Source organism: Salmo trutta, chromosome 17 (genome assembly GCF_901001165.1).
Source record: "Salmo trutta chromosome 17, fSalTru1.1, whole genome shotgun sequence".
Taxonomy (NCBI): Eukaryota; Metazoa; Chordata; class Actinopteri; order Salmoniformes; family Salmonidae; genus Salmo; species Salmo trutta.
In genome coordinates this window covers 22,799,025-22,815,789 of record NC_042973.1, presented here as the reverse complement: position 1 = coordinate 22,815,789, position 16,765 = coordinate 22,799,025, and the positions used below count along the sequence as shown (strand labels likewise).

Here is a 16,765-nt window from a genome sequence, read left to right as displayed (position 1 = left end):
GTCCAAGTGTGCCCCTGGTAATCTGTAAATTAAAAAAACATTGTGCCGTCTGGTTTGCTTAATATAAGAAATTTGAAATGATTTATACTTTGTTTTACTTTTGATACTTAAGTATATTTAAAACCAAATACTTTTACACAAGTAGTATTTTACTAGGTGGCTTTCACTTTTACTGGAGTCATTTTCTATATGGTATCTTACCTTTTACTGAAGTATGACAATTAGGTACTTTTTCCACCACTGCTTTATTAACAGTGCCAAGAGCTATGTACAAAATAAAACTGATTCAGAAAAAACCTAGACATTTCTTTTCCACATTCACAAATAATCACAAATCTGTTTTCAACATTTACACAGCACCAGCTAACGTTATATAGCTAACTGAAAATCAATCACTCCATAACAGTTCATTAGCACAACAGATGTAAAAGGACGGATGAAGCTGAATATTTGAATGCTTTTTGTGTGTAGCGATGTGTACTAGTGATGTTTAAGTAAATGTATATGTAAAGGCAAGGAAAATACTGTATCCTGTGTGCGTGTTGATCTTCTGAACATTTGGCCATTGTACTGTAAGTTGTTTGGTGATGTGGCCTCTTCCCTCCACAGTACCTCAGTATTGGATGCGAACAGTTTCACTGAATCAAAAGTGGTGCTGTTTCAAGAGTGGTATAGGTACAGTCGGCAGCACCTGATTCTGGAAGACAAAGGTCTGAATCCTGTTGAAAACCCAGAGGAAGATAAGCAGCACACTGACATACTGGATCCAGGCAAATTTGATCATCTCCCAGAACCCAGGCCGATAGGTGGAGGCTCAGTCAAGGAAATACTGTGTGTGTTTGCCATGCCCCCCTTCCCCTTACTTTCTATATGTAAAAGGTTCATCTGATTCTGCCAATTTAATACTAAAAAAAAAAAAAAAAAAAAAAATTATATATATATATATATATATATATTATCCTTTAATTACTTTAACCATTATCATTACTGTTAATGTTGCCATCATTGTCTGTCTCATGTTTCTTTAGCAGCAGCGGCCTTGCCATTCATGGTAATAAATAATCTAAATCATCATCATATTTGTCTTCCCTGCACTTGTAGGCCTAGATAAACTAAACATTCAATATAACATTGATACCAGTGCAAGAAATCATATAGACAAAGAGACAATAAGGAAAGTAAACATGGATGTCTGGCCTTTGTGAACTCGCCAAAGCACGTGCATTGTCAAACTGGTTAGGCTGCATCTAACACAAACAGAGTGAAAGGTATATTTTCATAATTCTTTTCAATACACACACAGACACACAGTAAAGGATATCTGACAACCTCCACTGGGTAGCGGACTTCAGCATTTATCTGGAAGGGAGTACCAGCAGCTCGGCCCACAGTCCATACTGGACTTGGACAGGACAGAAACGTTGTCACTGTGTGAGGAAGAGGAAGTGTGAGAGAAAGAAATAGCAGGCAAACACATACGTGGGCTAATTATGTGTAATCAGATACAACTCAACAGTGATCAACTTATAGAAACATGGCAAGTGAGAATTCCCACTTACAGTTTCTATCCTGATAGGATCCAATGATGTTGGCAAGATCATATGCGCTTGCAAACGGACTTGTTCCATCAATTACTGATACCTAGATTATAACAGCGGACAATATAAGTCAAGAAGCACACAAAATATAAGTTAAGTACACAAAGCAGTATTTAAACATTGATTACTGGTTGTATCACTGCCTGGTATGCCAACTGCTCGGCCTCCGACCGCAAGGCACTACAGAGGGTAGTGCATACGGCCCAGTACATCACTGGGGCCAAGCTTCCTGCCATCCAGGACCTCTATACCAGGCGGTGTCAGAGGAAGGCCATAGTCATAGACTGTTCTCTCTAATACCGCACGGCAAGTGGACCGGAGCGCCAAGTCTAGGTCCAAAAGGCTTCTTAACATCTTCTATCCCCAAGCCATAGGACTCCTGAACAGCTAATCAAAGGGCTACCCAGACCCCTTTTTATGCTGCTGCTACTCTGTTTATTATCTATGCATAGTCACTTTAACTCTACCAAAAAGGTACATATTACCTCGACTAATTGGTGCCCCCGCACATTGACTCTGTACCAGTACCCCCTGTATATAGCCTCGCTATTGTTATTTTACTGTTGCCGTTTAAATATTTGTTACTTTTATTAAAAAAAATGTACTTCTCTTCTTTACTTAACACTTATTTTTCTTAAAACTTCTTAAAGCATTGTTGGTTAAGAGCTTGTAAATAAGCATTTCACTGTAAGGTTGTATTGTTGTATTCAGCGCATGTGACAAATACAATTTGATTTGATTAAGACTCCCGGACGTAAGGTTTGTCACTGTCATGACATATTCAGGTAGACTGAAGTATGACACCGATATTTGACTTTTGGGAGTAAATGCTTGTAGTGTCAATATTACAATGATGGAGCTTTGTTTAAGTGTATACTTTGTTATACAATCTGTTGGGGTGTATGTGTGTAAAGGATGTCACGCCACTTCCACCTGTTTCGGCTGATACCGATGAACCCTGAAGCGTCTTCCCAGTCGCACCATCATAAATCTAGCTATTTGGCAGCACAAGTGGAAAAACTTCAGACTGCAGACTGAGCTTCACAGATCCCCATCTGCTACATGTGCTCATTGAAGTCCTAGCAGGAGTAGGTCAAAGTTGCCCCTACCACTAATACAGCGTCAGGTAACCTAATGGTTAATATAAAGATTGAGGGTAATTTTATTCTAAACCTGTGGTTAAGGGCCATGTCTACAATGAACAATACTTTATGTGTTGTGTGTCTGTGTGTGTGAGAGAGATACAGAGAGAGAATGTGCCCTCACATTGTATACAGTGTGTAGACCACGGTGTGGAAGTGGGGTTCTCTGCTGGAGCCGCAGATCTCCACTGATGAAGAGCTGAGAGCCAGGAACTGAGGAGGAATGCTGCACAAAGGCCAGTGTCTGCATCACCACAGTGGACATTCTCTGCAAAGAGAGAAGAGAGACAGATGGAAGTGAAATACAAAAAGAGACTGTAGTAGTGAGAGGAACTGTATGGATATAGTGGATGCATTGGACATTGTGTCGGACTGAATGAGGGGGCCAGGGGGGGCGATGACATACAAACAGCTGGTAGGAGAAGGTGAGTAGTAGCTGGATGCTGTACACTTGTTCATCAGACCGAAGGGGAAGGTCAAGTCGGAATTTCAAACGGTCCAACTTCCCATCCTGATTCTGGTCTTCCTCTCGCACCTGCATTCACAACATTCCCAGAGATCAGTGAGTGATCTTTATGTGTCACTTAAGAAGCACCATCTTAATAGTACTATTCATACTTACCGAGATAGAAGGAATTCTGAGGTTAGTCCCTTGCATGTTATTAAAATTGGGAAAGGTGCTCCACGCAACATAGTCACCACTAGTGCTTGTTGCTGCAATGATCAGAACCTGGTACTGGAACCGAACAACAGGTTGCTCTTCATATGTACTCCTCTTTACCCAGAACCCTAAATACAGCATGGGAATACCAGAATATTGTATCAAATCAAAGTGTCACCAACAACGAGAACATTTAGCTAAGGTTAACAATAGAGGATTTGCAACATACATTGATTTCAATTAGATAGCGATGATAGTGTCGAACGGTTATCTTGCTGGAGTTCTATCACCTTGAGAAAGGTGCTAGCCTTAACTGAATAATTCCATAACGAGCTATATCAAGATCATCGAGTTCAACTCGAGCTAGCTACCTAAGTAAAACATTTTGCAATTGACTGACGTTACCTTGGCTCCTGTAAGCAACCAGGAGGGGTGGGATGTAGGTGAGACACAAAACAATACCAAGAAACAACGTGGCTTTGGTGCAAACGCTTGTTTTGTATCTAATTGAAGCAGGGTGAGAATAGACTTCATAAAAAGCCATGACGAATAGTTTTTTAGCAAGGGTTGTTGTTGGCTACAGTTAGTAGTAGCTACAAGGCTAATGTGGTTATTTTGCAAGAGAGGTCGTGGCGTTCCAACAGAAATCTAGGGCTTGTAGCTAAATCCAAATGCACAAGTCAGCTCTAGAAAAACAGTTGGCAGTTTCACGTTTAGGAGGTCCTTCCAGGAAAGTGTTATTGACTTGGAATCGAATTCTCCAAAAAGTCGCGCCACTTTGTCTTGCTAGCTTAAAACTACTTCCCGTTGTTTAGCGTTCAGAGGTTACCATGGCTGCAGCCGCTGATTTACTGGCAACAAATCCTGGTTGTACCAAAGATGTTTTACATCTAAACCAAGATAGACCACGGGCTGTCATTTCCAAGCAAAGCACCAGGTGGGCAGAGCCAAGCATGAGCTAGCGAGATCCTATTGGCGCGTCTGCATATTTCCGTTAGGGAATGCCTACTCTGTGAAGTGTGCGTGTGCAATAACTCAATTCGCCTTTGCGCTCCTAAACAACGCATTTTTTTTTTACTTTTGCAAAGGGTCCACAAAACTTAATCCACTCTGTTCATAACATATTCTAGTTTTGGGAACATAAAACTGTATTGAAATCAAATGTTTAATCGATGAGAAAACGTGCAGAATATCGGCCAAAATCCATCTAGTTCCATCTTCTCCCAACGACGGCCAGTGTACTTCCTCTCACTACCATATTTGGTAGTGAGGGGACACGCAAAACGGATGCATCCGGTGAAATATCTGTCTCAATGTTCTATCTGTAGTTTTACAGTCGACAATCCCCCCCTCCCCGGCCCCCCTACAGAATAGAAATGGTACAAACAGACAGTGACATCACCATCACCTCCTTGGGCTAGACAGGCGTTCGAAGGGTTGCTGCTACATTGTTTACATTTTAGTTGTTACATTGTATCGTTTTACATAAAATCGACAATAACCTGCCTGTTTACACGTTCAGGTTTGAATTTCAACATCACGTCATAGCGCGAGGATTCTGCAAAAATGAAATGGATGTTTAAAGAGGATCATTCCCTCGGTAAAGGGATTTTAATTATGTCACATGTAATTGCCTGTGTAATCTCCTGTACAGATTTAGTTATCGGTTTTGAAGTGCCAAGCTGATGATGGCATGAGCAGTATAGATTGCATGTGTCGTACGTTGGGCCACAAACACAGAAATAAAGCTTGGAGCTTGAACAGAAGGCTAATATGGTGCATGTGTTCACGTACTGGCCTACAGGTTATTCGTAAGATAATGTATTTTATAAACACCATCATAACTTTTACTCGAATCACAAGTAGATCAACGTTACCCTCCCTGAACCTTACTGGTTCCCTCAGTAATGCATAGTATGCATGTATATTAAGGTAATTAAGTATAGAGAACATAATAGCACACTATTTAAAAAAATATATATAAACAGCATTTATTAATGCAGGTTATTACATTGAGAATTGTCTTTTTTAAAGAGACAAAATTGAGAGAGAGAGAACTGTCCCAACATATAAGCAGTTATAAGCTACCAGTTATATGACTAAAAATGCACATTTTGTCCCCCATTCTAAATGTTTTTTCATGTACTTTACACCATTTTCTTATTTTAATCTAATCACTTGATAAAGGATCTACTCAATTATGTCTAATTATAGGGCTTATATCTAGGGTAATGAAACTGACAGCATTGAACCTCAATGGAATTCTCACACTTATACTGTTTTTGTGTCGAATCCGGTTCAAACTGTTCTGTTCTGGTTTTTGATATTTTCTTTTCACATAGTCCTTTTCAGCTTGGCATCTGTGGTGGGTGTGTAAACAGCTCAGTACTGCTCAGCTTGGCTGTACTTGGCTCACCTCATTAGTTAGAAAAGGGTTCTAGTGGCATGCATGCCATGGCGTGGCTGCCAGAAACCAGCTATATAATGGAAAAGGTTGAGCTCTAGTCTAGTAAATCTAACATTAACTCATATAGCTATCTAGATCATTACTATGTCTGAAACATTAGTTGAAAGTTGACAGACAAATGTGTTGAGATACGTGTATGTACAGTGCATTCGGAAAGTGTTCAGACCCCTCCCCTTTTCCCACATTTTGTTACATTACAGCCTTATTCTAAAATGTATTAAATAAATAAAAATCCTCATCAATCTACACACTATACCCCACAATGACAAAGCGGAAATCGTTTTTTAGACATTTTTGTAATGTATAAAAAAACAAAAACAGAAATACCATATTTACATAAGTATTCAGACCCTTTGCCAAGAGACTCAAAATTGAGCTCAGATGCATCCTATTTCCATTCATCATCCTTGAGATGTTTCCAAAACTTCATTGGAGTCCACCTGTGGTAAATTCAATTGATTGGACATGATTGGAAAGGCACACACCTGTCTATATAAGGTCCCACAGTTAACAGTGCATGTCAGAGCAAAAACCAAGCCATGAGGTCAAAGGAATTGTCCGTAGAGCTCCGAGACAGGATTGTGTCAAGGGACAGATCTGGGGAAGGGTACCAAAACATTTCTGCAGCATTGAAGGTCCCCAAGAACACAGTGCCCTCTATTATTCTAAAATGGAAGAAGTTTGGAACCACCAAGACTCTTCCTAGAGCTGGCCACCAATCCAAACTGAACAATCGGGGGAGAAGGGCCTTGGTCAGGGAGGTGACCAAGAACCCGATGGTCACTCTGACAGAGCTCCAAAATCCTCTGTGGAGATGGGAGAACCTTCCAAAAGGACAACCATCTCTGCAGCACTCCACCAATCAGGCCTTTATGGTAGAGTGGCCAGACAGAAGCCAGTCCTTAGTAAAAGACACATGACAGCCCGCTTGGAGTTTTCCAAAAGGCACCCAAAGGACTCTCAGACCCTGAGAAACAAGATTCTCTAGTCTGATTAAACCAAGATTGAACTCTTTGGCCTGAATGTCAACTGTAACATCTGGAGGAAACCTGGCACCATCCCTATGGTGAAGCATGGTGGTGGCAGCATCATGCTGTGGGGATGTTTTTCAGCCGCAGGGACTGGGAGACTAGTTAGGATTGATGAAAAGATGAACGGTGCAAAGTACAGAGAGATCCTTGATAAAAACCTTCTCCAGAGCCCTCAGGACCTCAGAATGGGGTGAAGACAAGACAACACAGGAGTGGCTCTGGGACAAATAGCTGTTCAGCGACGCTCCCCATCTAACCTGACAGCTTGAGAGGATCTGCAGATAAGAAACTCCCCAAATACAAGTGTCCCAAGCTTGTAGCGTCATACCCAAGAAGACTCGAGGCTGTAATCACTGCCAAAGGTGCTTCAACAAAGTACTGAGTAAAGGGTCTAAATACTTATGTAAATATGATATTTCAGTTTTACATTTTTTTTAAAACTGTTTTTGCTTTGTGTGTAGATTGATGAGGGGAAAAAACAATTAATACATTTTAGATTAAGGTTGTAACGTAACAAAATGTGTCAAAAGTTAAGGGATCTGAATACTTTCCAAATGCACTGTATTGGCATTGCACATTGCTTCCACATGGAATGCTTAGAACAAGTGTGTTCCCTCACATCATCAGTAGAACATCTTCAAAATGACTCTATTACTACCTACTATTACTGTTTACTGTGCTGTCTCAGTCTTCTGTTTATGTGCTGTCTCAGTCTTCTGTTTATGTGCTGTCTCAGTCTTCTGTTTATGTGCTGTCTCAGTCTTCTGTTTATCTGCTGTCTTAAGTGAATGGAGGTAAATGGAGCTGTGGAAAGGAATTTCCTTTTAGGAGGACAATAAGTGTATCTAATCTAATGTAAGTAGCTATATCATGCCACTACCTATGCCTGTGCATCTAATCCTACTTTTTTCTTCTCTTTCTCAGAACACCGATGTGTGGAGTCTGCCAAAATACGCAACAAATATCCTGACAGGGTACCGGTGAGTGAATGAAAGGGATCGACCTAGGGGCTAGAGTGTTTTCCTGTGTTAGTGTCTATGCACCCTCAGCGGGTGCATCCGGTTTTCAGCGGAAATGGAAAGCTAAAGCTAACTTCTGCTTTTCATGCGCCAGTACTTTGGCAACTAGTACGTTTTTTTTTAAATCTCCCGCTTTGGCCTGGATGTGTCAATGTGTAGTTCATACATGCATAATCTATAAGCAGAATTACTGTTTTACCTCAATTAGCCACAAAACACCTAGTTTGAAGTCTGTGCATCGCCATTTATTCTACATTTACCTCCACAGGCCAGCCACCTAGCAATTAGAGTTTCAGCCAATGAGGTTCATCCCCTCGCCAATTGACAGCTAGGAAGTAGAGCAAGAGAGAGAGAGAGCAATGACGTGGTGCACATATCTGCACATTTGTGAAGTAGTACGCAATTTTTGGGACCACTTTTGGCTCGTGGGCGCTACTTTCAAAACTACTGCCTAAAAAGTATACAAAAGTTCTGGAGAATATCTTTAACAAGGTGACACTCCATCTTAACTCCTCATCCACATATACTGGATTGGTTGAACAGTGCAGAAGAGAACATCAGACCGTTTTTTTTCTCGTCAAGACCTGAAAGAAAGAAATGCTGTATTTATTTTACGCCTTGTGCTGGGGAGAATAAAAGGCCATTCTAAAATGTGCAGTTTTCTCACAAAACAAAATGCCACAGATGGCTCAAATTTTGAAGGAGCGTGCAATTGCAATGCTGACTGCAGGAATGTCCACCAGAGATGTTGGCAGAGAATTTGATGTAACTCAGTAAAATCGTTGAAATTGTTATTCATTGTTGTGACATTTTTACACACTTTTTCTCCCCAATTTCATGATTACAATCTTGTCTCATCCCTGCAACTGCCCAACTGGCTTGGGAGAGGTGAAGGTTGAGTCATGCATCCTCTGAAACATGACCCGCCATGCCGCACTTCTTAACACCCGCACGCTTAACCCGGAAGGCAGCTCCACCGATGTGTTGGAGGAAACACCTTTCAACTGACAACCGAAGTCAGCCTGCAGGCGCCCGGCCCGCCACAAGGAGTCCAATTCGCACGCACCCTCAAAACTTGAGACATCTGTGGTGTTGTGTGACAAAACTGTACCTTTTATTGTCCCCAGCAAAAGGTGCACCTGTGTAATGATCATGCTGTTTAATCAGCTTCTTGACATACCACACCAGTCAGGTGGATGAATTATCTTGGCAAAGGAGAAATCCTTACTAACAGGGATGTAAATCAAATATGTGCACAAAATCTGAGCGAAATAAGGTTTTTGTGCATATGGAAAATTTATGGGATATTTTATTTCAGCTCACGAAACATGGGACCAACACTTTGCATGTTGCGTTTTATATTTTTGCTCAGTATAAATACTGCACTCTGTCCCACAAAACGTATTTGCTAGATTCATGATAGTATTGTTAGAAGAAGCAAAGGAATGTGAACTTCAAAACATGATGTCGTTTTATTGGAAATTGTAGCTGTTGTTTGTTGGCAATTAATTAATCTGCTAACTTCTGACTTGATTTACTGCAGCTAGAAAGAGATCAGTTGATGGCTTCTAAAACAGCTCTATCTACAGATTGGTAGATGCTATTCCTAATCCATTTTCAGATTTGAAAAGCAGAGAAGTAGGGAAAGATTTCATACCATCTTTGCTTTTGTCCGACTTGTTGGGGGAGTGGTCAAAACGGCAGTTGTTTGCAAGGAAGTTTGTCGAAGATTGATGCTGGGGCTTTTGCTTCGCAAGCCCCACAACAATTAATTTGAAGAATTTATCTGCATGGTATGTTTTGTTGGCTAGCTATCAAGACAGTTTTATAGGAATTCTTCACCCCCCAAAAATTTAATTATCTGCCAATATGCCAACATTCCGTTCAAACAATACAGTCAATCCATAGTCATACACTGGCTGAAATCAGTTGACGATGGGACTTAGACAAGTTGTACATTTAGGAAGTACTGATATTGTATCATATAATAGCACAGACATTTATGTCTGTTTACATATATTTTAGAGGCGGTTTATACAGAAAATGTGTATAAAACCCATATAAACTGTACTTATAATTATATGACAATATTGTCATCACCACCTTCCGGAGACACCTGAAACCCCACCTCTTTAAGGAATACCTGGGATAGGATTAAGTAATCCTTCTAACCCCCACCCTCCCACCTGCTTGAGTAGCGGGTCCAAGATCCAGGACCAGAGAGACCCTGTTCTACACCTGTTTTAATGTGTTATACGTCAATGTACAATAAGGTCGTTATTGGAACGATGTACCTGGCTGAATAAATTTTAAATAAATAAAATATTGAGCACACTGGATTGTGTAAAATCTCTGGAACTTTGGAAGTTTGTTTTTGGCTGTGCGTACGTCATAACACAAAAGGATGTTATAGGTCATATCCCTGTTGGTGTGTGTGTGTGTGTGTGTGTTTACATATGTTATTTATCTGCTTCTCAGGTGATAGTGGAGAAAGTGTCTGGCTCACAGATAGTGGACATCGACAAGAGAAAATACTTGGTCCCTTCTGACATCACAGTGGCCCAGTTCATGTGGATCATCAGGAAGCGCATCCAGCTGCCCTCGGAGAAAGCTATTTTTCTCTTTGTTGACAAAACTGTTCCCCAGTCCAGGTGAGATTAAATTGACTTAATTGGAGGAAGGGGTGTGGGCTGTGAGTAGTATTTCTCAAAACACTGGATGAGTCCTGAGTGCATTGTTTTTCACTCTGTTCCAATGATCTACCGTGTTATACAACCATCCACAGAACTGTTGCATTCTTATACCAGCCTAGGTTTAATCCCATGTGGTCGGTATGTGCATTTGTTTGTGTCCATCTCTGTAACTAAAGACAATGAACATTCAGTTTCAGTCTCTGTTAAATCAATCAGAGATGTATAGCCACACCAATCTCCTTCACTTACACCTAATCTTGGTTAATACAGAACTAAAATCTCATGTAATTTGATCAGACATCAGACATTATGCTACGTAGTCTGCCAACAAGAAATTACTTTCACGTAATCACACCTACAAATCTACCCCAATCACACTCCCTCCAGCTGGGTCTGATTGTTAGTACTATCTGTCAAAAACCTGTAAAATACATATACCTACCAATGCATTATGTGGGTAGACTGTACACATGGTTATGGGGTTTGACTGAATAAACCTTGAAATTAGATTCTTAAAAACTCAGCTTCCTTGTTTGTCTATAGACAATACCATTCTGATGTAAGATAACATTTTGGAACAGATCACGGGTGTGTCACGTTCGTCGTAAAGATGGGACCAAGGCGCAGCGGGAATGTGTATGCTCATCTTCTTGTTTATTGAGAAGAAAACGAAACAAAACACGTAATCAAAACAACAACGGCGAAACAACAGTCCTATGAGACACACAGCTACACATGGAACAACTATCCACAAAAACCCATGAAAAAACACCCCTACTAAATAGGACTTTAAATTAGAGGCAACGAGGAACAGCTGCCTCCAATTGAAGGTCAACCCAATAAACTAAACATAGAAATAGAATAACTAAACACAGACATAGAAATAGACTAACATAGAACATAGAACATTAACCAAAAAACCCCGAAACACATAAAACAAACACCCCCTGCCACGTCCTGACCAAACTTACAATAACAAATAACCCCTTTACTGGTCAGGACGTGACAGGGTGACTCAGAAGTCAGATGAGTTCCTGAATGTTTATTGTGTGTGGGGTATGTATAGGAGGAACCTTGATTTTCAGCTTATAGGAAGGCAACGCGAGACTAATAGAGGAGTGAATGTATGTGCATGCATTTGTGTTCTGAGTTCGAAATGTGACTGGTTGGAGGATGCATCTGTTTTAAATCTTTGTGTGTTCTAGAAAATCTATGTTCAAAATGTGACCAATGTCTTTCTCTATCCTGCAGTCTGACAATGGGACAGCTATATGAGAAAGAGAGAGACGAGGATGGCTTTCTGTACATGGCGTACAGTGGCGAAAACACATTTGGTTTCTAGGCCTTCACACAAAGTTGAGTTGACACAACCCTTGCATCCTACTTGACCCAATCATCCCATTATTTCTTGCAGACAAGCTTGATTGTATCGCTATCATAATAAAGATGTGTGGAAGAAGTGTGTTAGAAACCTCAACACTAATCATGTATTTGTATTACTAGTATCACTCATAGCATATTATATTGAAACTATAAATTGTATATTTGATTACTTTTAGGTAAAGAATGTTGTTGCATTATTGTTAGCAGTTTAACATATTAATGTCAGCTATGATATACAGTAATAACGGTTTTCTTTTAATTTGTCAATGTTTGATTTGTTTATTATCTTTAAAGATGATATATACCAATAATTTGAATATATGAAAGGTAAGGTAGCCTGAGGACCAATAAAAACACATAAAATGGCTCTTATTCTCTGTACTCATTCAAAACAACAATTGAATTTTCTTAACAGAAAAATATTCACGGATGCATATATTATTCTGGACACATACAGGAACAAAGACTGTCACACATACTGTATATATTGACTCAGATCTCATGAACATATCTACCACTTTTCCTCATTCCAGTTTACCATATTCCTCAAAGCTCTCCATAGACACATGAAACTAAAATCGTAATAATAATAATTAAGACAAAGCAACCAAAAGGGCTAGAAGGGGACACTGACCACGTGAGCTCCAAACTCTTTTTAAACTCAGGTCTTTGCATGTCCTGACAAAATTGGTCATTGTTCCCTTGGCTCATCTGCAAGTACAATAATGCTTCATGACAGTGTATGGCTGTGTGCTTTCACCTGTGTTAGAATGTCCCTCTAAAATCACACAGCATTATGTACAAACCGGTCTCTCAGTTCCTTGTTGCTGTAAGCAACAAAGTCGTGCTGTGCTTAAGTGAAACAGCAGCAGGTTTAGGTCACTGCAGAGCCACAGTGGGAAGGCCTCTGAGCCCAGCTGCAGTCAGGCCTGCTGGTATGACAGAGCCGCCTGCTAGTAGTCCCAGTACATCTGGACCCAGCTAACAATTCTAGGGAGGGAGAACGTTTTTGTAATGTTACCCGTTATATTCCCCTAATGTTTGAGTCTACAGTTTTCCGTTAGTTAGGGGGACATTCTATCTATAACTAGGTTTCCATCCAGTTGGTGACAGATTTTCATGCAAATATTCTAAAATACGCATAAAAACATTTTCCCACCAGAGATGTGTTTCCATCAAATTGACTGGTTGTGAATAAAAGGCTGTGCGTGATGAGGTAGTGCACATAAAAATACCTTTTGTGGTTAAATTCCCATTTACTGAATAAAAAATCTAAGTTAAATGGGTTTCCATCGCATTTGAAACTCTATTGATGGTTTTCTCACAAAATATGTTGCATTATATAGTGAGTGTGCCCCTGCTGGTATTGGCACGTGCGCTCTAGCCAACAGCTCACAGATACAATACGTGTATAGCCTACATGATGAGATTATTAAGGACAAAGGAGCGAAAATGTTATTTGTTTAAATGGCAGGCCAAGCCTCGATGATCATGTCATCACCAGAATAAGACTCAATATGTATTGGAAAGGAAAGGGAGATGTATTCAGTTCTGCAACTGACTAGGTATTCAACCAAAATGTGTCTTCCGCATTTATCCCAACGCCATTTATCCGAACAGCATTTATCAGAGAGGTGCGGGGGGCTGCATTAATCAATGTCATCGGGGCAGTTGTTGTTGGGGGTTAACTGCATTGTTCAAGGGCAGAACAGCAGATTTTTCTACCCTGCCGGCTCGAGGATTCAAACCAGCAACCTTTCAGTTATTAGTCCAACGTTCTTAACGAGCTCATCGCCTTGCACTTTCACCACCCTGTGAAGTTCATCATAACTTATTTCATCTGTAGCTTAATAAACTGCATGCTTTCCCAGTGCAGCTTGGCAGGGTCGTGTTTCGGAGGACACATGGTTCTCAAACTTCTCTTCATCCGAGTCGTTGCAGCGATGGGACAAGACGGTAACTACCAATTGGATATCATGAAATTGGGGAGAAAAAGTCAAACATGTCAACGTGTGACTCCAAGTTTACATCAATATGATGGTTATTATATCAATATTTGCGCATAAAAGCATTTCAACCGACATTTCTCGCATAATTAATTTCACAGACACAAAAAGATCTCACCTTGTCCAGTATATTTTGTTTTGTCGACATTTGGAAAGTTTACCGAAATGTTCTGTTTTCATCAAGCCTGTCATTGTCATGGGGTGCGTAACTGGTGGCAGGGAAGTCAGACGCAGGAGAGCAGAACTTGGTAATAGCTGGAGCAGTTTAATAGTAAAACCAACGGCATAAGAAAATACAAAATATGGGCACAATAAACCGACGCGCACCAGTCAAACAAATATGCACAAGCACTTACAATAAACAATACCACACAAAGACATGGGGGGAACAGAGAGTTAAATACACAACACGTAATGAGGGAATGAAAACTAGGTGTGTGGGAAAACAAGACAAAACAAATGGAGAATGAAAAATGGATCGGTGATGGCTAGAAGACTGTCGACGTCGACCGCCGAACACCGCCCGAACAAGGAGAGGCACCGACTTCGGCAGAAGTCGTGACAGTCATTAAATGTTTGATCCGACATGTACTTTGCTCGCATTAAAAGGTTGGATGCAAACCTGGTTTATGTTAGCAAAAACCTTCTGAGAACCTTTTTAACATGTTTTGTCGTTGGGATAATATTCCATCAATGTCCCACCAAACATACGCAGAACATGGTTGACATGTCCTAAAAAAATAAGATATTAATGTTCTAAACACGTTTTATGAGAATGTTGCAAGAGCATTCATTTGTCTAATTTTCTATGGGGTTAAGAGAATGTTCCATCAACGTCCCACCAAACATGGTTGCCATATTTTCAGAATATAAGATATTAATGTTCTAGACACATTTCATGAGAACCTTGCAAGAACATTCCTGTCCAGTTTTCTGAGGGTTAGGAGAATATTCCTTCTATCAACGTCCCAACAAACATACACAGAACATTGTTGCCATGTTCTCAGAACATAAGATATGAATGGTCTAGACACATTTCATGGAAATGTTGCAAGAACATTTCTGTGTATCAGTTGTCAGGACACTGCCTGAGGGTCCCAAAGAAATGTTTATAATACAGTTCACCTGACTGGTGAAACACTGATCTATTCATAGCTCTTTGTCTGTTGGTGATACTCACACACAGTGTTTTTAACATACAGTGTTTTCAACTTACATATTTGATGTACTTTGACATACATGATTAATTATGCATGTTCATTTATACAGTAATAATATTTAACAGTATTCACCTGGGATTTGAACTCACAACCTCTTGGTTCCATGGTACACCGATCTTCCTGCTGCATCACCATGTTCATGTCATGTATCGGTTAATCTGACTAATCTCATCATTGATTTGATTGACTTATTTCAGAAATGAAAGGGCTTTAAGTATAGTTGTATTTTGTTGGTGGGGCAGAATATTCCATCAACGTCCCACCAAACATACACAGAACATATCCCAGGTGAAGACATAATAATAACTGTATAAATGAACATGCACAATGTAATCAACTAGGTCAGAGTGTCAAATATGTAAATTGAAACACAATCCAGGCCCTGATTGGTGAACCACTGATCCATTCATAGCTCTTTGTCTATTGGCAAGGTCAGGGATACTCCCACACACACACAGCTTTTAACATACATGTTCGACAAGAGTAACAAGGTGTGATATGTAAAGGAACTTTTTTTCCTTGTATTAGTCATCTCAGGGATCTTGAAAACATAACAGAGAAGCAATTAAAGGTTTTTGCTTATCACTAAACAGTAAATAAAGATGAAATCATAAAATGACACTAAAACTGTTTAGGACTTCACTAAATACTTAATAATAACAAACCATATGTTAAAAGACGCAGAGTTGTCCTTTAAGACTCCAAACTATCTCCTGCATACTATCACCATTTATTTACATCCTTTAGGAGTAAATCATTCTCTGTCCCATTGGAGTCCAGCTATATTTAATTGTCCAGGGGAGCAGTATGCCCAATGAGTGCTTTCTATTTTTTTTTTAAAGGATCATGTTACCAGTTAATAAGATTGTGAAAGCTCAAATACATACAGTGTGTGTATGTGTGCACATACACACATACATACACTCTGCTGCTAATGTCGAAGCCTCTCCACTCGAACTCAGACACAGGAAATTAAGTGGTGTTGGCAGGCATGGAGGAATGAGGTGGATGTGCAAGCTGATGAGATGCAGGGTCTGGGTCTCAGAGACCGAAACACACAGGAATCCTAGGGACATGTTTCCAAACCCTGGAAATAAATCCTTAGTTTTCTCAGTAGTGTAAAAAGGGTTCATTCCATAGAAGTAGAATGATTCATTCCCATTCAATGGTTCATTCACCACCTCACCTCCTGTCACCTCAGGTTAATACGTCATGGTAACGGTGACTGGGTTTCTGTATTTGTTGTTTCTGTTTGTTTGTGTCTGTAGGGGAAAGGACCTCCCCAGCTAACAAGAAATGTTCCCATAACTTTAGAGAATGTTCCTTTAAGAGTCTCATTAGGTCATTAACTAACATTTTCATAACAATGTTCCCGTGATGTACAAGGAATATTTCCAAGAGACCATTGCCTTAATGTCAAATAGAACTTACCCAGAATGTGGTTACCATGTCCTCAGAAAATAAGATATTAATGTTATAGACAGGTTTCATGGTAACGTTACAAGAACAGTCATGTGTCGAGTTTTCTGAGGGTTAGGAGAATAT

The 16,765-nt window shown here is 40.0% G+C and overlaps 2 protein-coding genes across 2 annotated transcripts; one reads left to right on the top strand and one right to left on the bottom strand.

Annotated features, from left to right (window-relative positions):
- Positions 1-226: 226 nt before the first annotated feature.
- tmem231 (transmembrane protein 231) lies at positions 227-4,322 on the bottom strand. Its single transcript, XM_029696195.1, has 7 exons — positions 3,807-4,322; positions 3,363-3,529; positions 3,147-3,275; positions 2,865-3,008; positions 1,560-1,641; positions 1,322-1,427; positions 227-806 (listed from the first exon to the last, which is right to left on the bottom strand). Exons 1-7 carry the CDS (start codon positions 3,943-3,945, stop codon positions 644-646), a joined length of 930 nt encoding a protein of 309 aa, XP_029552055.1. The 5' UTR covers positions 3,946-4,322; the 3' UTR covers positions 227-643.
- Positions 4,323-4,785: 463 nt separating this feature from the next.
- gabarapl2 (GABA(A) receptor-associated protein like 2) lies at positions 4,786-12,361 on the top strand. The gene is made up of 4 exons (XM_029696194.1): positions 4,786-5,001; positions 7,824-7,879; positions 10,397-10,569; positions 11,863-12,361. Exons 1-4 carry the CDS (start codon positions 4,968-4,970, stop codon positions 11,951-11,953), a joined length of 354 nt encoding a protein of 117 aa, XP_029552054.1. The 5' UTR covers positions 4,786-4,967; the 3' UTR covers positions 11,954-12,361.
- The last annotated feature ends 4,404 nt before the right edge of the window (positions 12,362-16,765 follow it).

Bases quoted from the DNA above. Each gene is read 5' to 3' on its own strand.
- tmem231 (XM_029696195.1), bottom strand. From the start codon at position 3,945: ATGGCTTTTTATGAAGTCTATTCTCACCCTGCTTCAATTAGATACAAA. The intron at 3,276-3,362 runs GTAAGTATGAAT...TTGTGAATGCAG, and splicing joins TCAGAATTCCTTCTATCTCG to GTGCGAGAGGAAGACCAGAA. The intron at 1,642-2,864 runs GTGAGGGCACAT...GTTATAATCTAG, and splicing joins GTCTACACACTGTATACAAT to GTATCAGTAATTGATGGAAC.
- gabarapl2 (XM_029696194.1), top strand. From the start codon at position 4,968: ATGAAATGGATGTTTAAAGAGGATCATTCCCTCG. The intron at 5,002-7,823 runs GTAAAGGGATTT...TCTCTTTCTCAG, and splicing joins TAAAGAGGATCATTCCCTCG to AACACCGATGTGTGGAGTCT. The intron at 7,880-10,396 runs GTGAGTGAATGA...TCTGCTTCTCAG, and splicing joins AATATCCTGACAGGGTACCG to GTGATAGTGGAGAAAGTGTC.